Source organism: Dasypus novemcinctus, chromosome 11 (assembly GCF_030445035.2).
Source record: "Dasypus novemcinctus isolate mDasNov1 chromosome 11, mDasNov1.1.hap2, whole genome shotgun sequence".
Taxonomy (NCBI): domain Eukaryota; kingdom Metazoa; phylum Chordata; class Mammalia; order Cingulata; family Dasypodidae; genus Dasypus; species Dasypus novemcinctus.
This window is the reverse complement of record NC_080683.1, coordinates 124,621,496-124,639,638: the sequence shown is the minus strand read 5'-3', so window position 1 is coordinate 124,639,638 and position 18,143 is coordinate 124,621,496. Positions and strand designations below refer to the sequence as shown.

General features: G+C 51.4%; 1 protein-coding gene across 1 annotated transcript in view; it reads left to right on the top strand.

The window, feature by feature from the left end:
• The window catches only part of EPM2A (EPM2A glucan phosphatase, laforin), a 126,391-nt gene extending 109,286 nt beyond the window's left edge, over positions 1-17,105 (top strand). The window contains 2 exon segments of the mRNA XM_058307597.2: positions 11,880-12,121; positions 15,058-17,105. Of these exon segments, the coding sequence (XP_058163580.1) occupies positions 11,880-12,121; positions 15,058-15,335 (520 nt within the window). The 3' untranslated portion in view covers positions 15,336-17,105.
• The last annotated feature ends 1,038 nt before the right edge of the window (positions 17,106-18,143 follow it).

Sequence of the window (18,143 nt, the reverse complement as noted above, 5' to 3'; positions counted from 1 at the left end):
CTCCTGGCCTCTTTCTACTTGGACAGGCTCAAACTTTAGCTGTTCTCAGGATTATACTGTAGCCCAAGGGATTTACTCATCAGTAGCTGAAATTGGTCTTTTCCTCCCCTTTTTTTGGGAAGTGGAGCTTTCAATTCCTGCTGCAGAGCAGCTCCCAAGGTGGCTTGTGCCTCCAGTGGAGGATGGGCACTGGCCTCCATGGCATGGGGCGCTCTACTTACGAGTCTTCTCTGCAGATGGGCAGTCTTCTCCTTCCATTCCTTCAAGGACATTGCAGGATGCTCTTCTGGTCTCCTGGAGCCCCTAAGCAGGTGCTTAGCTAGCTCCCGAGAGCTCTGGGTGTTTATTAACTGTCCTGTAGCAGGAGCTGACTCTAGGAGCGCCTTACCCTGCTGCCATCTTGTTTGCACTCAGGTTTGCAAATACTTCTTAAGAATTAATAGGGTGCAAAAATTCTAATGGGTCACTAGGATGAAAACCAACATAACTTGCTATAGCATTTCTCTTCCATCTTTTCCATCAGAAAACAAAATTCCCATTCAAGGCAAATGAGAAAGGCATGGTAAGGTATATGCAAAAAATAAATAAATTTCTTTGAAGCCCATTAACAGATTTTCAGTGGTTCCACCTAAATTGTGTTTTCGATTGTGGGTACTATACTTATTTTGCTAGTTAATGTTCATCTCAAGAATGCAACAAGGACAAATGGATGTGTTTGTGAAAGTGTTTTTAGCTGTTTGTTAAATACGATGGAAAAAGCTGGGTAAATAGCAGTATAGCCTTTTCATAGATCGTAAAAGGAAAAACTAAAAACCTCTTAAAAATATATTAGCTACTTCATGGTTTCCATTCAGAAAATGAAATTACTTGATGGTTCAGTGAAGCAATGATTCTTTTATGGGCCACAAATATCACATCTGCTACTTTTAGCATTGATGAGAAGAGGATGGGTGAATCACCCACATGCAAATGTGTGCTGGAAACAGTAATATACAGAAAACAACATTTTCCACAGCCCCTTCACCTGTTTAAGTAAGCAAGGGAACCCCACATTCAGAGGTGCTGAGAAATGCCCGGAGCAGCCGCAGCCTCCAGGCGCACGTGGGCACCAGCCGCCTCTCACTCAATCCCTGTGGCCTCTTCTCTTCTGGTTTTCAAAATTTTTGTGACCAATCTTCTTCTCCCCTGATGTAAATATAAAAGCTACACCCTGTGGTTCCTGAACTCTTTAACATGAAAGTTCTGGGTAGAAAAGGCAATGCACCGACACATCACCCAGTTGCATAAGCGCAATGCTTTGCCCAGGAGAGCACACGCGGGGCCGCCTCTTCACGTTGACAGAGCAGGTGTCCTGTCTGAGTTGTCACGTCAGCTCCCTCAGAGATGCACAGATAAGTGCTGCAAATTGCACCGGAGGAGAAAATTCACGGAAGCATAATTACTTTCCATCAGGGTGCCACCAGTAATGAGAGGAGGAGGCGGGGTGCATTGTCGTTAATCACCATCGTTTTAAAAAGCTGCTGTAGAATTCCTTCCTTAAGATAAATTGTATAGCTTTGGTGGTAAATTAGGAATATTTTCTAAACACTAAATTATGTTCCTTCTTATTCACTTTTGGCTAAGAAAAACCAACTAGTCTTTGTAGCTAAGGAATGTGAGATAAGGTTTGCAACTGCCATTTCAAACAGATGCGTTTTTGTCTCTTCTTTAAGAGCTCCCTGTGTGTCTGTTCAGGTCGACTGAATCCACTTCTTTGTCTTTCCTGGTAAGATAAATTCCATCAGGGCTGCTCCCGACGGCCGCAGGCAGATTCCTTCCTCCGCCTTGGCTCTCCGTGCCCCCCTCCCCGAGGGCTCAGCCTGTGCCCAGAGCAGACTTAGGACGGGTGGAAATAGCCAGACTCTCCTCAGCGAAACAAGTGCCTGGCTCAATGCAGAAGAAATCCTGGTCATCGGAATTTTTTGAAGAATTTCTCTGCATTTCAGAGATGTCCTAGAGCTGAATGGCTCCTGTGGTGGCGTCATGAACACCTGCGGCTGATAAAGCTAGCTTTGACTGCAAGCGCGACCGGGGTTAGATAGGAGGAGATTGTTTGAGCTCTGCACACCTTGATTTATTCACCCATAAAGTGAGGATGATAATATCTATCCAATAGGAACTAAATAGTAAAAAACAACTTTCCTGGACTGTGCTTGACAGTAAAGGAATCCAGTATTTCCGAGGGGAGCAGCTGCCCACCACCCAGCCCTGTCTTTCCTGGCCGAAGCTTCAGGTGCCTCCAGGTCCTGCTGCTGTGCTGCCTCCTGGCCAGCAGGACCTTGCTGGTCCTTTTCCACCCTCAGCCTCGAGAGCCCCTCCTCCTCAGCCCCCTCTCTTGGCTCCCCTGCATGTGATGACTTTCCTTTCTAGTGATCAAAATGAGTCCTGGTTGGGAAGCAGATGTGGCTCAAGCAATTGGGCACCCACCTACCACACAGGAGGTCCTGGGTTCAGATCCCAATGCCTCCAAAGAAGACAAGGAGATGCTGCAACGAGCCAGACGCTGCAACCCACCCAAACAAGCTAGATGCTGCAAGCCAGCAGAAGCCACAGCCCCTGGGGAGCAGATGTGGCTTGAGCAGTTGGGCACCCGCCTACCACCTGGGGGGGGGAGGGGGGGTCCTGGGTTTGGGTTCCAGTGCTTCCGAAAAGAAAATGAGCAGACACTGCACCCTCTACAGTGAGCTAGACTCTGCAGTGCCACAGCAAGCAGATGCCTAAACGAGCGGATGTCACAAGCCAGCAGATACCACAGGCTGCGGGGAGCGGGCGTGGCTCAGGCCGTTGGGCAGTCGCCCCCATGTGGAGGTCCTGGGTTCAGTTCCCGGTACCTCCTGGAGAAGGCGAGCAAACAGTGAGCAGACAGAGGAGGGAAACTTGGGGGCAGGGGGAGATTTTAAAAAAAGAACAGAGAGGCCCGGTTATGGCCCAGGGTTGCACTGAGAGAGGCAGGCGCGTGCGGGTGTGGAGTTCCTTCCCGCAGCCACTGCCCTGCTGCTCTGGGCATCGGCTGCGCAGCCTGCTCAGCTGCAGAACCGACTGGCCCTGAGATGAGGGATCCGGACGGTTGCTGCGAATCTGCGGCTCAAGGAGAGGCTGTCCCCATGCAGAGATGAAGGGGAAGAAAGCAGCATCCAGGGGCATCTGGCTTTCCTTGCCAACACCTACTCCCAAGTACAGAATCACTTCTCCTAGCGAACTCAGCACATAAATCACGTATAATGGAAGAAGTTAGAGCAAAAATAGCCATCCATGAGAACAAATGGAACAGAAATTACCAGGGACTGGGGACGTCTAATTACTACCATGGAACACTAAGTCCGTCTTTAAGTTTTCTGGCAGCTTAAGGTAACAGGGGAAATATGTTGAGTTGCATCATTTTACATTCTGGCTGAAAACAGCTTTCACATTTGTCTGAATAGAAAATTGTTATTTTTGAACTAAATTCTACCAGTCACTTCACACCTATGCGCTTGGGGTAGCACAGTCAAAGACCTCTTGGCCACAGTTTTGTGAAAACCACAGAATCACTGTTCAGTTACTGGCAGTTGAACAGACCAACTAAATATCTCCTCAGTAAAGACATTCCCTCCTTCCCCCTCCCCCTTCCTCCCCCTCCCTCCCCCTCCCTCCTCCTCCCTCCTTCCCCCTCCCTCCCTGCCTCCCTTCTCCCCCTCTCTCCATCTCTCTCCCTCCCTCCCTCCCTCTCCCTCCCTCCCCCTCCCTCCCCCCCCCACCCCCCTGCGGGGTTAGAGAGGCGCCTCTCAGCAGCCTCCAGCCACCTGCCTTCCCTCAAGTTCTCCACCCACTCCCACCCAGTTGCGATTGCAAGTAAATTTCCTCAAAGTTTTTGAAAATTCTTCAGCACTTGCATTGCACAGGTGGAGATGAAAATGTTCAGGGAAGAGGCAATTTTAGATTACAAAAAATGAAGACCAATTCCTACCAACGAGCAGAAGCTGAGTGTCCTCGGGGGCATGCAAGATTTTACATGGGCGTTTCCTCTGCAGGGGCTGCCAGGACGAAGAGCTGCCAACAGCGCCCCGTCCAGCCCCGCGAGCCCAGCCGGCAGCGCCCTCCCACCTGGGGCCTGTTAACTGGTGTGATTAACCCTCCTTTGCTTGGTGCGAGGTCACTTGGCTGACCCTTCATTTCTCACCTTCCTGGGAAGGAGAGCATCAGGAGGCGAGCCCCTGCTTCCAGGCTCTTCTCCCGGATCCATGGGCCTGAAGCTGCAAGGCGAGGCCTCCCTGTCCGCAGGCGCACAGGAGGGTTTGCTGGCCGTCACAGCCTCTTCCTGGACTTGACGGACAGAAAGTCTACGTACCCCAACTCCAGCAGAGTGACAGAAGCGGGACTCGCCCCGGGCCGCGCAGGCGCTGAGCCTGGCACCCTTCGCTGTGTGCCTCCCCTCTGTCCACACCCTCCCCAGCATTCGCATCTCAGGGGGCAGGAGGGTTTATGACCGCGGGAGCCGAATCTAATTTCTGATATTCGCTGGCTGCACAACGGCGCTGCGCCACAATTCCACATCTTTAAAGTCCTTGGTGCCCCATCAATTTCAAATCCTCGTGTGCACTCTCCCCAACTTCCTGCACCTCTAAATAGAAGCAAAACTTAAAGTGTATATATTTTTATATAACACAGATGGAATTTTTAGGTTTCTATCAAGAGACCAATGAGCATGTTGTAAATGAATAGAAATAAGAAGAAAAGAGGGCTGTGTCAGAACCAAGGAAGGTCACTGTACACACAGCCATTTGGCTTCTTGCAGATTCTTCACTGAGAAATCAAGAAGAGGGCTAAAGAGATGTTTCTGTTTTCTGTAACTGGTAGAAATTATTTTAAATATTGGACCTCTGCATGGTTAATCCTGGGCCTCTAATATTAACATCAAAGAAAAGAAATGAAATGCTTGTCTTGTGTTTGCTCTAACAGGAGGAGCCTCTTTAATTTACTTCCTGGGGCACTTGAGTATCATCCACTGCAGTGGCTGTTGTGAGGCATAGTAGTATAATAACAGTCTTTAGATGGCCTGCCATGGGGTGGCAGCCCTGGTCTTCCGTGGGAGCTTGTAAAACCGCAGACTCTCAGGCCTGCCCAGAGGGGCTGACTCCGTGTTTGCACTTTGACAAGCTCTCCAGGGGTCTGTCTGGCCAACAGCCTTGCGACACACACTGGTCAGGGTGAGTAATGAGCAAGCTGCAACCTCAAACTGTTTCGTTTGTCTCATGAAAGTATAGGTGAAAGCATCTTTTGTGGGTCAAAGCCTTTATTAGAATACTTTTTCACACTAGAAATTCTTTGTATTTCAAAATATCAAATAATAGGTTGGTGATCAAGAAGATTTCAACATAAAGAGGAGGAACAGTTATGATTTTCCCCAACTGTCATTTTCTAAATTCCTTTTTGTTTTAGAAATGAAACAAAGACCAAGTCCAAATGAATAAGTCGTAAAAAGTTCTCTTTAATGAATTGATTAGATAAGTAAATCTGCCCCCCGCCATTGTCTGCTCTCTGTGTCCATTGTGTGTTCTTCTGCGTCCACTTGTACTACCAGGAAGCACTAGGAATCTGCTTCTCTTTTTTGTTGCATCATCTTGCTGCGTCAGCTCTCCGTGTATGTGGCAGGCCGTGCTTTTTTCTTGCAAGGTAGCTCTCCTTGCAGGGTGCACACCTTGCACGTGGGGCTCCCCTACGTGGGGGTGCCCCTGTGTGGCACGGCACTCCTTGTGCGCAGCAGTGCTGCACATGGGCCAGCTCACCACACAGGTCAGAAGGCCCTGGGGATTGAACCCTGGACCCTCCATGTGGCAGGCAGATGCTCTATCAGTTGAGCCATGTCTGCTTCCCAGTAGATTCTAATACCCAAGTATATCTCAACTTTAACTGCATCCTCCATCTGGACCACTGCCTTTTAAGTGTGTCCATCTATACATCCATCTCCCTCTCACCTTTCTGTCTCTCTGTAAATACACAAATTCCCCAGCACATCTCTTCTTTAGGGCCCTTCAGGCTAGCTCAGACCACAGTCTTTCTTATTCACCCTCTCCGGTGTTTCTGCTGTTCGGATTTGCTCAGGTCCTACAGATTACCAAGCTCGTTCTTACCGCCAGGGATTTGCACCTTTTCCTGCTTCGGGCCTCAGTTTTACCATTGCCTTCTCAGAGAGGACCTTCCTCAGTCTTATCTGAAGTCTAGCTCCCCTGCGAGTTTCAATTTTTATGACCTTAATAGCACACTGTGGATTAATTTTATAAATTGTATGCATTTTATATATTTATTTGTTTATCCCCAAAGAATGGAGGCTCAAATGTAGGCCTTCCTTACTCACCACTGATTGTCAAGTGTCTGGCAAAAAGCAGGCATCATTCCATATTTGGACAGACAGAATGCATTTAAAACAAATACCAAAAAAAACCACATAATGTTTAACTTTTTATTACTTCCTTGATCTGTGGTTCCTAATTCATTATGCAAATAATTTTTAACAGGTCCTTTCAAGTTCATTATGGTTAATATCCTCAGTATGCAGTTTTACTCTTTCAAGGAATACTTGTTATTGAAAACAAGGTTACCATACCAACAGGAAACCTTATTGGAGGGTTTTGTTTACATTTGTATCAACTGAGGCTGTAGCCTGATCGTTTGTCCCATTGGTTGTGTCGCCTCAGGATTGACTTCCAGGACGTGACATCAGTGTGCTGATTGATTTATTTGTCAATGTGATCTGGCAACGTGGCACATAGAAATCTGATTTCAGGGCAGCCAACAAGAAGGCCACATTCTCAAGGACTCATTAAAGGTTATGAGTCTGAGGGACTGGATTTTCAAACATTTCAGGGGATTCTCCATTGAGTTTCATCTTCCCAAAGTCCTAGATTTATCAAAACCCAACACCTCAGGGTTTAGTCTTTAGACCAGGAAGGAAGTCCCCAGCGGGGGGGGGGGGGGGGGGGGGGGGGATGGCGCTCCCCTCAGCCTTGCAGGGGGTGGAGGTGGGCACTGTTGCAGGTAAAGGTGCCATTTGGGCATCACCCCCAGTGCTAGCTACATTTGTAGAGTTCCAATTATCAGGATGAAAGGTGAAAAATAATAATTACATGCTTTATTTCAGTACATCTGAGATATGGGTGATTGAATGGTAAATCATTTTAAGTCTGCATGTTTAAGCCTTCATAATTAATTTATGATACAGAATTTTCAGTGGAGAAAACAAAAGACATTATATAAAAGATTTGCTTTATATAGTTATAAACTACATAGCACATCAAAAAAACCTGAGACTCAAACTGCATTTATAGATATTAGAATATTATGTAAATATAGTAGTCTATGACCCATAAGCAAACTGTAGTAAAACTTTTTAAAGAAGTCAATTAGTAACACTCTCTAACTTGGAACATGTCTTTGAACAGTTGCTCAGTTTTAGCTGGAACGTGTCACATGCGTCCTTGTGGGCAGAAGTGTAGGTGTTAGCTTGACACCAGAGGCCACATCTTCAGCAGAAGGAACGATATGTGCTAATGAAGTTCAGAGTTTACTGGAGGTTGATTGTAATGTTTCTCTTATTTTCTAATCAGATCTAAATTACAGGACTGATAGACACTTTTTTGTAACCCATTATTTAAAAGCTGATCACATTTTAATTTCACATTGACCCCCCATAAAACATTAAATAAGATAAGTGCGGATCAACTACCCAACTTTGGAAATGTGCTGTGTGTTTCTTCCTGCTGAATTCCTAGCTGGGTTCTGCACAAAGCATCAGCCAATCCTTTTGTCTCTGACACGTGCTGTGCTCGTGCGGCTCGGCAGGGGGCACCAGAAGCCAAGGGCTGTGCTCTCCTGGGCGCTGGAAACCAGCGGGCGCCTCGCCCTGCGCGTCTCTTCCTCCTTGTGGGTGAAAGTCATGCTCACACTCACCGGCGGGAAGAGGTCAGCAGTCTGCGGCTGGTTAAGGTCAGCGGAGACGGGCTTCTGAGGCCGGCCACCAAGCGGCCCCGCTTCCGGACAGCTTGCCTTCCGCTCCCCGGGACCCCAGGGTGCGTTTACAAAATGCTTGCTTGGTCCTTCTGCCCCACGCACCCGGCAAAGCCCACGAGGCCTCCTTTGACAGACAGGAGAGGTGGAGCCGGGGGAGCTGGGTGCCCAGGTCAGGGGCACCTACCTGATGGGGGAGGCTAGGTCCCAGGCTCAGGGGACACCTGTCTGATGGGGGAGGCTGGGTGCCCAGGCTCAGGGGGCACCTGCCTGATGGGGGAGGCTGCGTGCCCAGGCTCAGGGGGCACCTGCCTGATGGGGGGAAGGGGAATGCCCGGGCTCAGGGTTCACCTGTCTGAGGGGGGAGGTGGGGAGCTGGACGCCCAGGCTCAGGGGGCACCTGCCCGATGGGGGAGGCTGGATGCACAGGCTCAGGGCACACTTGCCTGATGGGGGCAGTCAGCCGTGGAGTTCTGAGACATGATTACCTGGAATCACAAGTCCAGATTCAGTTAATGAATTTAATTGATTTTGATTTGCAGGCCAAGAAAGTCAAGTTCCAGAACGTCAGCCAGCCGCTTCTTTCCCCTGGTCTTCAGCTGAGCTAAAAGAGGGTAGATTTTGTTTAAACTGGTCTTGTTGAATCACAGTGAGAAGAGTTAAAACCCAAGTTAATAAAAGTGTTTCTACAAAAGTACATTCTTGTTAACGCATGGAACTATATTACATATTGAATATACAGAAGGAGATGTAGTCTGGGCTCTTTAGAAGAGCCTGGCCCTGCCTGAGCTCACCCGTGGGCAGGCTCTCTCCAGCAGAGGTGGCTGCTGCTCGCCTGCATCCAGGAGTCACTGCACCTGCACAAATGTGTCGGGACAGGAAAGGCTTAGCGCTCCAGGAGCCCGCCCCCCAGCTCCACAGTTCCCCCTACTGCCTAGAGGTGTAGAGACCTTTCGTCTGCAGGGCTGGTGTGTCTTGGAGCTGGCCACACGTTTAACATCCTGGTTATAATAATGCTAATGCTAATGATAATAATTGATAATAAGACTGGAGCACAGTGAGACTCCCGGGCCTCACTCCAGAGCTGCTCTAGGAGGGACTCTGCACGGACCAAGCAGAGACGTTTTTGGAAAAGCACCTCGTGGTCCTGGAAAGCGAAGCCCGGCTCGGGTTGCCCGTTTGGTCGGATGCTTTCTCACTGACCTTTCCAGATAACCCAGAGGGGAGCTGATGGAGATCCTGACATAACTCATCATCGAGAGTGGGTTAGTCATTAAACACTTCTGTGGAATTTTTAGTTTTATCGTAAGCTGTAATTTTTATTCTCTTATCTTTGAATTTTGGTATGTCTTGCACTAAAATTACATTCAAGTGGGTTTTTCTTCCCCCAATCTCATATTTCAACGAGCTTCTTTCACCTTTTAAGAAATCTTGATTTTAAAAAATTATTTGAAATATATTTGACACCAAAAGAAGATTAAAACCGATGAGATGATTAAAAATTGATTTTTTTAATGGTGTTAGGTTATTGTCCTTGGAGTAAATAAGTAAAAGTCTGATTATTGTTTAGGAATAATGATTCTTGTGACCACCAGTGTATCATGTAACTGCAAAATGTCACCTCTTCTTAGAGGCAACAAGCTGAAATAAGATGAGGGCATGCCAGTGCTCCCTTAAGCAGAACCCATTGGTTTGTGTACTTGTAACAAGCCCAGGCTTTGTCCCACATCCCATGTAATGTTTAGGGCAATTTACTTTGTAACTTTAATTCTCTACCCTTAGATGTCGTGCCTGGTTTTGGAATTTTTTCTTTGGTAGGCTTAGGTTTTCTTATGTTCTTAGGTTCAGAATATCTTGCTTTAAAAATCAAGGATTATGTTATACTCATTTCTTAAGCATGGGTTCTGGCTTCTAGCATTTCTGCTGTTAGGAAGAATTAATTATGTTATCAAAATATAATTATGCTATCAAGAAGTTGGAAACAACTGATATAGAAACTGGTATTTGTGTGTGAGTGTGGGGTGTTCCTTTCTAGGCTTTTCTCCACCAGAACCTAAGGTGGAAGGTGCGTATTTTGCAGCACCAACTTTGGGCCTGTTTGTTTTTGACTTGTCTTGCATTTCCTGAGGTGCCTGGTCTGAACAAGATGATAGAATGGCCATCTTTTAGCAACAAAATGTGATTCCACATGCTGATTCTGATTTAGGATTCTGACTTGTTTTGTAAGCCTAAAGGTCCCAATTTATCCTCTGTGTATCTCTAAGCCGTTCCTTTGTCTTTATGCAAAACTTGTGTGAAAACTCAGCCAGTTACTTTTTTTTTTTGGAATTTACTCACTAGCTAAGGACTAAGAGCCTCCCACTCAAAGAATGCAATGTTCAAGAGAACTCTGGGCAGTGATGGGGCTTAGCTTGCCTTTCATGAATATCCATCTTCATCTTTTCCCAGCCCACTTGAAGCTCTTGCCTTTCGGCTGGTGTTGCAATGGCAGTGAGTGAGAGAGATCGGCCGGCCAGTCCTGAAGTGTGGCTATTGCCAACCCCCAGTGGAAACACCTCCCAAGACAGTGCATGAGCCGGTCTAGCTGGTGCCTGAAGAGGTGCCCTGGGAGGCTTCCACAGCAGTGCTGGCTCCGGCAGGTCTCGGGGCTGTCGCCGAGTGCCCTACAATGAACCAGTGAAGACCCGAAGTACAGCGCCCGTGCGTTATTCCGGAGGGGAGGCACACACATGAAATCATTACTGGACGAGACAGTATAGACGCAATGCTATAATAAGATGCATTGATTTTATTAATTGGGAAGATGTTTATGTTTCTCATGATATTTGCATTTTATGGCTTTCATATTCATTTGCATTTTTAACCAATTGTCCTCCAGTAAAATGCCATAGTTCTTTCTGGTTAAGTGTATCCCTAGACATCTTATTAATACAATGTTGTTGTGAGTTTTGAATGAGGATTTTCCACCCCATTTCTACCTGGCTAGTGCCTGTCGCTAGGCTGATTCTGTAGCTTCATCGTGCTAGTGCCTTGTAGGGTTAGTGCTGTGCCCAGCTGGTGTGGCCGAGCCTCTGGGCAGGGGCGAGGAGGGTCAGCCCTGGACTAGCAGCATCTCCACCACCGGGGGACCTGGTAGGAAGCCACACTCCTGGGACTCTCCACCCAGACCTGCTGGGTCAGAAACTCCAGTGGTAGGTCCCAGCTTCACAGCTTTCAGACGTAGAATCACACCTGTAAAAAAATGACGGTGTTTTCTCTTTTTGGGCAATAGTTATATTGTTACTTCTTACCTTGTAAGATTCGATGAAACCTATAGAAAAATGTTGGATACTAATGGAAATAACCTTGTTTTCATTTTATTTAAAAGAAGCATGATGTTTGTTAGTTTTCTGGTTTATAGTGTGTTTGAAGGTCCTCATACTATTTGGAATTTTTACATAGTTTTTAAACAGGAATGCCTGCTGACTTTTTGCAAATGTTGTCCAGAATTTATTGACATAACTATAGGAGTTTCCTCCTTCAGTTTGTTAGTATTTGAAACATGCTGATGGGTTTTTTGAGGTTGAAACACCTATGCATTCATGAATCAGTCTAACTTGCTGGGCTTATTGTAGTATTTTGCTAGATTTGGTTTGCTAAGGCCCATTGCCAGGTGTTCTAGCTAATTGAATTATTTTCTCTTCCTTAAACACACAACAACGTTGTTCTTTCCTTTTCACTAGTAATGCTGGCTCTCGGGTTCTTCTAGTCTGCTCTCCTTGTGCCGCAGGGAAGGGCGAACGGGGTCTTAGAGCATGCGTTAGGCCGTGCGTGGACCCGAGCCCGCAGGGCAGTCACCGGCCGCCTCCTCTCCCTAGGATTCTCCCACACATCTGGCTGGGCAGCTGTCCTCGCCAGGTGGAGCACGTGACCATCAAACTGAAGCACGAACTGGGGGTGACGGCGGTGATGAACTTCCAGACCGAATGGGACGTGGTGCAGAACTCTGCCGGCTGCAACCGCTACGCCGAGCCCATGGGCCCACAGACCATGGCGCGGCTCTACAAGGAGGAAGGCTTGGTGTACGTGTGGATGCCCACGCCTGACATGAGCACGGAAGGTCAGGCCAGGGCGCCGGGCGCCGGCGGTCAGAGGAACCCTGGCCGGCTGTCTCTCTCTAACTATGTCTGTCTGTCTGCCTGCCTGTCTATCCACCTAACCATCTATCATCTATCATTTATCATCTATCACATCTATCATCTATTATCTATCAGTACCCATCAAATCTATCATCTCTGTCTCTATCCTCTGTAATCTGTCATGTCGTGTTCCTTGCAGCTGTATATACTCTTTGTTTTTTGGGGACGGGAGTTGTCCATCATCATCAGTTAGTTACTTGTCCTGGGTGAGTCTGATGAGCTGCAGAGTAGGTGTTGGCTGCAACTCTGCTGAGATTCAAGGCTCAATGGGCATGTGAACAGGCCGAAGATTGAAGTCTCTGGGTCATATATTTAACAGGATAGAGCTCATTATAGGTTCACATAAAAGGGATAGAAGAATCATATGCAGGGAAATTATAAATGAGCCTAACCCTGTTATATGGGGGAAATAGGTTCTCATATATTCCAAGGTAAGGCCCACTGATGAGGTGCTGGTTTCACGGGGGTGTGTGCCTTGCCTGGAGAGTCTCATCCATTATCTATCAATATCCATCCATCCTTCCATGTGTCTACCATCTATCTAATTGAATGGCCTGAATATGAATGGTAGAAGTGGAACCAACACAAGGTATTAGATCTAAGACATTCAAAACCAGTCTTTGGACTCCGTGGCTAAGGTTCTGTTTGAAGTGGCTCCTTTGATGAATTCTTTAGTCACTAAACAGGTAGTTGTGTCCACACCGTGTGCTGGACATTTTGCTGGAGAGGAAGCACATGCCCAGGGGTGGCCTCTGGCACTCTCAGACCGCAGGGAAGCAGGCACTAAACAAGTGGAGAGGACATGTACAGCTCTGGTAAGGGCGTTTTGGGGCCAGAAAGATGCACAGGCACTGCTCAGAGAGGGCGTGGGCAGGCATGGGACAGGGGCGGCCTGGGCAGTGGCAGGGTTCAGGCTGCAGAGGCCCAGACCGGGTCCCACTGCAGCGCCAGGCCGCGGGCAGGGAGGAGGCCGGGAGACCCTTTACCCCCCCAAACGCCTGTGCCAGAAGAAGGAGGGGGGCGGCCCGGGGGCCAGTCGGGGGCTCCGCAGTTGTCAGAGTGCGGGAGCAAGGCGAAGATGCGGCCTCTGGGAGCAGGGGGTCTCCGTTACCGCAGGGGGCCGAGCGCGTCTCGGTGACGAGGTGCGCCAGGGGAACCAGGGAAAGACCTGCGGACCTGATGTGGGGACAGCGACACACAGGGACAACGCTGCAGGGACCCCAGGGCTGGGGAGGGGGCTGGCCAGCGGTGAGAAGAGGCAGGGGCCAGGCTCAGGGCGGGGACAGGTAAGCAGGGCCAAGGTCTGTGCCAGCAGGAGGCCACAGGGCGTGGGGGGGAGGACCGCCCTCCCCCCCCCCCTTCCTCCATCCGCTCTCCCTTTCCCTCCTCCCTCTTGCTTCCTTCCCTCCTCCTTCCCCTCCTCCCTCCCCCTCTTCACTCCCTCATCCCTCCCCTCCTCCCTCCACCCTCCCCTCCCCTCCTCCTTCCATCCTTCCCCCTCCATTCTCCATCCTCCACCTCCCTCCCCTCTCCTCTCTCCCTCTTCCTCCCCACCCCCCCTCCCTCTCCCCTCCGCCCTCCCCTCCCCTCCCTCCTTTCCCGCGGCCCAGGGCCAGGCCTCGCAGGCAGTGCGGCCGGGCGGTCGGCAGGGGGCGGCAGAGAGCCGCGGAGCCTGGGCCTGGCGGCGGGCGAGCGGCCAGGTGGGCGAGGACGGCAGGTGTGGCCACGAGGCCGCCGCCGCCTCCGCCCCCGCGGGCGCTGCGCCCCGCAGTTTCTGCCTCCGGGGCAGGTGGCGGGAGCCCCGGAACGCCCCCGCCGAGCCCCGGCCTTAGCCCTCCCCTGACCTCCCGCTGGCTTCGCGTTTGGGCTCCCGGCAGAAGCCCCTGGTGAAGGGCCCCCTCCCACATCACCCCCGACCCTGGGTGCCACCCGCGTGGCTGTGCGACTGCAGGCCAGGCCTGCCCACTCCCAGGGCGAGGGCAGAAGAGCAGCGGGTGCGAGCTGCCCGGGCAGCAGCGCTGGGAGCCGCCGAGCAGGTGCCCCCGAGGCCCCGAGCCGGGCCTCGCCTGCGCACCCAGAGGCGGGCGGAGACCGTGCAGGTCCCGAGCTGCGGCCACCGCCGGGCCTGTTGCGCGCGTGCTCACGCGTGGGCTTTGGCCCGGGGGGACCTGCACTTAGGGGAGGACATCCAGGAGGATGAGCCTTCCCAAGTGCCTGTCCCGGCACCCAGGGGGGATGGTGGGGCGTCCCCCGGGGAGGGGGCAGAGTCTAGGACCCGCAGCGCCCTCGGAGGCGGCGGGGAAGGCCACGCAGGGGTGGCACCTGCAGTCCTGGGTGCCCAGGAAAGCAGAAGCTAAACCAGCTTTTGTGTCTCTGTATCAGGAGCAAATGGTCAACCGTCTGTTCTCCCCCGTGCTTTATTCCTGAGGCGGCCTTTCCGCGGGATAAATGAGAATGGCCCTACGTTAGAGCGCGACGGACTCCTTCGTCCAGTGCGCATAGTTCTGTGTCACACCTCCCCTGCAAGGTCCTTTTGGATTAGAGAAAATTCAGGCAACGGATCTGACAGATTCTCTTCGAAATCCTCTAAACCTCCGCCAGATCTATGCATATCCTCTGAGAGATGTAAAATCCGCTCATCCCACCTTTGGCAACCCTTAGCTTCTCTCGGGAGGGAAACCCGCGTGGATGCTGCTGGAACCAGCAGCCAGCAGGGAGGCTTGGGGAGAGCCCGCGCAGGCTCTGGAGCGCTCCCGCAGCCAGCACAAAGCCAGGAACTGCGCGCCCCCGCCCCCGCCGCGCCCACCCGGCGGTCCTGGCCCGCACCCCCGTGACGCGCGCTGTGCTCTCTCCGCAGGCCGCGTGCAGATGCTGCCCCAGGCCGTGTGCCTGCTGCACGCGCTGCTCGAGAACGGCCACACGGTGTACGTGCACTGCAACGCGGGCGTGGGCAGGTCCACGGCGGCCGTGGGCGGCTGGCTGCGCTTCGTGCTGGGCTGGAGCCTGCGCAAGGTGCAGTACTTCCTCATGGCCCGGCGGCCCGTGGTGTACATCGACGAGGAGGCGCTGGCGCGCGCGCAGGAGGACTTCCACCGCAAGTTCGGGCAGCTGCGCCCCTCCACTGGCGGCGTGTAGCCCCGCCTGCCCCCTCACCCGCAGTTTCCCGCAGGAGGCCGGCAAGGTGAGTGAGGCGGCCCGGAACAAGCCCCTCCTGGCCTGCAGCCTCCCCCGAGGACCGTCTCCACGCCCTGTAGCCTGAGCCTTTGGAGGGTTCCAGGAAGGACGCCACTGACTCGCGGGCTGGGCCGTGTCACCGCGCCCAGGACAGGGGACAAGGACTGCCTGCAGGTGGGGCCTCTGCCTGGCGGGCCTGCGGGCTGGGGTGCGCTCCCAGCTGCACCCCTTGTTGTGCTGCAGCTACCTGGCGTGCCGCGGGAAGCAGGGATTTCATCACTTGCATGCGTGTGCGAGTGCACACAGAAGTAAAGTTTTTTTGTTATATTGAGCTGAAATCATAAACTGGCCAGCTGCTAATGAAGGGACTAAGGGCACAGGCTGGACAGGGACAAAGTAAAAGGCCAAGGCGGCCGAGAGGCCTTGGCGTGCGCATCCTGCTCCGCAGTCATTGGCGTCTTCCCAGGCAGGCCCCGAGCACAGTAGGGCCCCTCTGCTCCCCGGGGGAGGCCTGGGGACATAGGCGGCTTGCCCACACAGGGGCCAAGCGCGTCCCCATCGCCACGCTTGTTTGCTCTTAGCTCCGGCTCTTTTTCGACACAAGGCCACGGTCTCCGAGCACTGGGCAGGGAACCCCTTTTCCCCTCGAGAGCGGGTCTAGAGCTCCGCAGCGGCTTCTACAGTGAGAGATGGAGCAGGGTCTGATCTTAGCCAAGGAAGTCAGGCGGGCAGTTTAGCTGTGCCGCCTGATCTGAAAGACGGGGGGCACCGCAGGGCAGCGAGGCCGAGGGTTAGCTCCCGGGGGGATCTGACACCCAGAGGACAACTCCACCGCCCCGCCCTCGGGTCCCCACAGGCCGCAGTGAGCGCACCTCTAGATGCGCAGGCCCCTGCTCGGGGTGTCCAGGAAGGACGGGGGCGAGGCCTGCCTTCGAGGAGCCGTGCCTTCCAGCCCCCTGGGCTCCCCAGCCTCGGCGCAGGGCAGGGCCTGCTGGGCCAGGTGCTCTGTGGATTCACCTGATCTTCCTAGCACCTGGGGGAGTTTCACTGTCTCCATGATCAGGTGAGGAAACCGAGGCTCAGCCTGCTGCGTCCACGGCTGCGTCCACAGCCCACAGTCTCCGAGAGCAGGTAGTGGAATCGCGAGTCAAAGCCCAGACCTTTTCCACCACACTGCAGTGCGTGTGTGTTCTCTGCTCATGGATCTATGCGAGAGGCTTTGATTTAGGAGGTGGGGGGGCGGTGAGAAGGACATGAACTAAGTTTCAGAGGAGTTCAGAGAAGGTGAGATGACTTACAACTGCAGGACTCAGGAAATAGCACATGTTTTGGGCAGAGGAGAACAGACAGGACACATCTGTTCCGTGCTCTAAAAGTTGAATTTATAACCAGCACGGCATGATGGGAAGTCTGTGCCCTAGCTCCCTTTGAAAGAACCCACTTACGGTCAGAATACATTGTGGAAAATGTAATCTTAAAAATGGAATATTTCTAACTAATCATGCATGTGTGTGTATGTGTATTTCTTTAATGTCCAGGAAATTCAGCTTTGTACTTTTCATTATAAACAGACCTCTGTGGAGTATTTTCCCATTTTTGTCCTGGGAGATGAAATTGATTTAGGGCTAGTAAAGAATGTTTTGGAGTAACCTCTCTGTTCTCAATGAATGGTATGTATAATGGATTTTGAAATTACCTGGAAAGTTTGCTAAATAAAAATATTAAAAATGACCTTTGTGTACACAATTCTTAAAAATGTTGCCAGTTATACCAAAAACCGTAACAACAACCTGTGTTTCCTTATTTGTACAAGGAACAGTCAACTGAGTGAAATTGTTTTTTCCTTGTCATTCTCTCTCTCATTAGCTGATCAAAATTGGCAGTAACATGACAAAAGGAAGTCAAACGTGAGGGCACCACAGAGAAGTGAGGGTGAAGAGCACATCATGTCAGAGAAAATCAAAGCAGATATCATTCCATTAGCTGTGTGTCACTGGCATTCACCTTTTCAGTCACAGATTTCTCAAAGAAAATTGCCAGAAGACCTCATTTTTTAAAAAAAGTCCAAATTGAAAATTGGGTTGCTTTCTTAAGATTTGAAACATTGTCTCAAACTTATTGTATATGCCAAAAGCAGAAAACATCTTCTGATGGGCACTAAGTAACAGTGGCCTGTAGTTGGGTTGGCTAAGAAAGGAAGACACTGGCTAGATTTTGGAAACTCTGAGGAAGCCATGAAAGGAAGGAGTTGAAGGTGAGTGAGAAAGTACATGAGCTCCTCATGCTTAAAAAATACCTGCTGTGTACCCAGGGAGTCAGTCTGAGCACAGCTCGAAACCCGGTGTCTGCAGAGATGACCTCGACTCGTCCGTGTACGTCCCGGCGCAGCCAGCCGGCCCGGCGTCCGATGCCTGCACCTGGGGAGCTATGACCCAGGGGGAAGGTCAGGTTTCCCGTGGGTGGAGAGACGGAGGGGGCTAGCGGAACGAGCGCAGCGGGAAGCAGCGCTGGGAGGAGTCCTGGAAACTGGAGAAAGGGGAAGGAAAACGGGTAAAAGGAGCAAAGGAAAGCCCCAGTGGGGTTTCCAACGAAGGAGAGCCGGTGCTTGCTCTTACAGAGGCACGGGGCGGGGGGGGGGGGGGGGGGGGGGGCTTAGAGGACGCGCGGCAGTGGATGTGGAGGGTCCAGGCGGGGTCTGGGGAGGGCGGGCCGCGTGTCCACAGCCCCCGGGGACCGCTGGACTCACAAGGCGGTGGCCAGTGGCCCAGC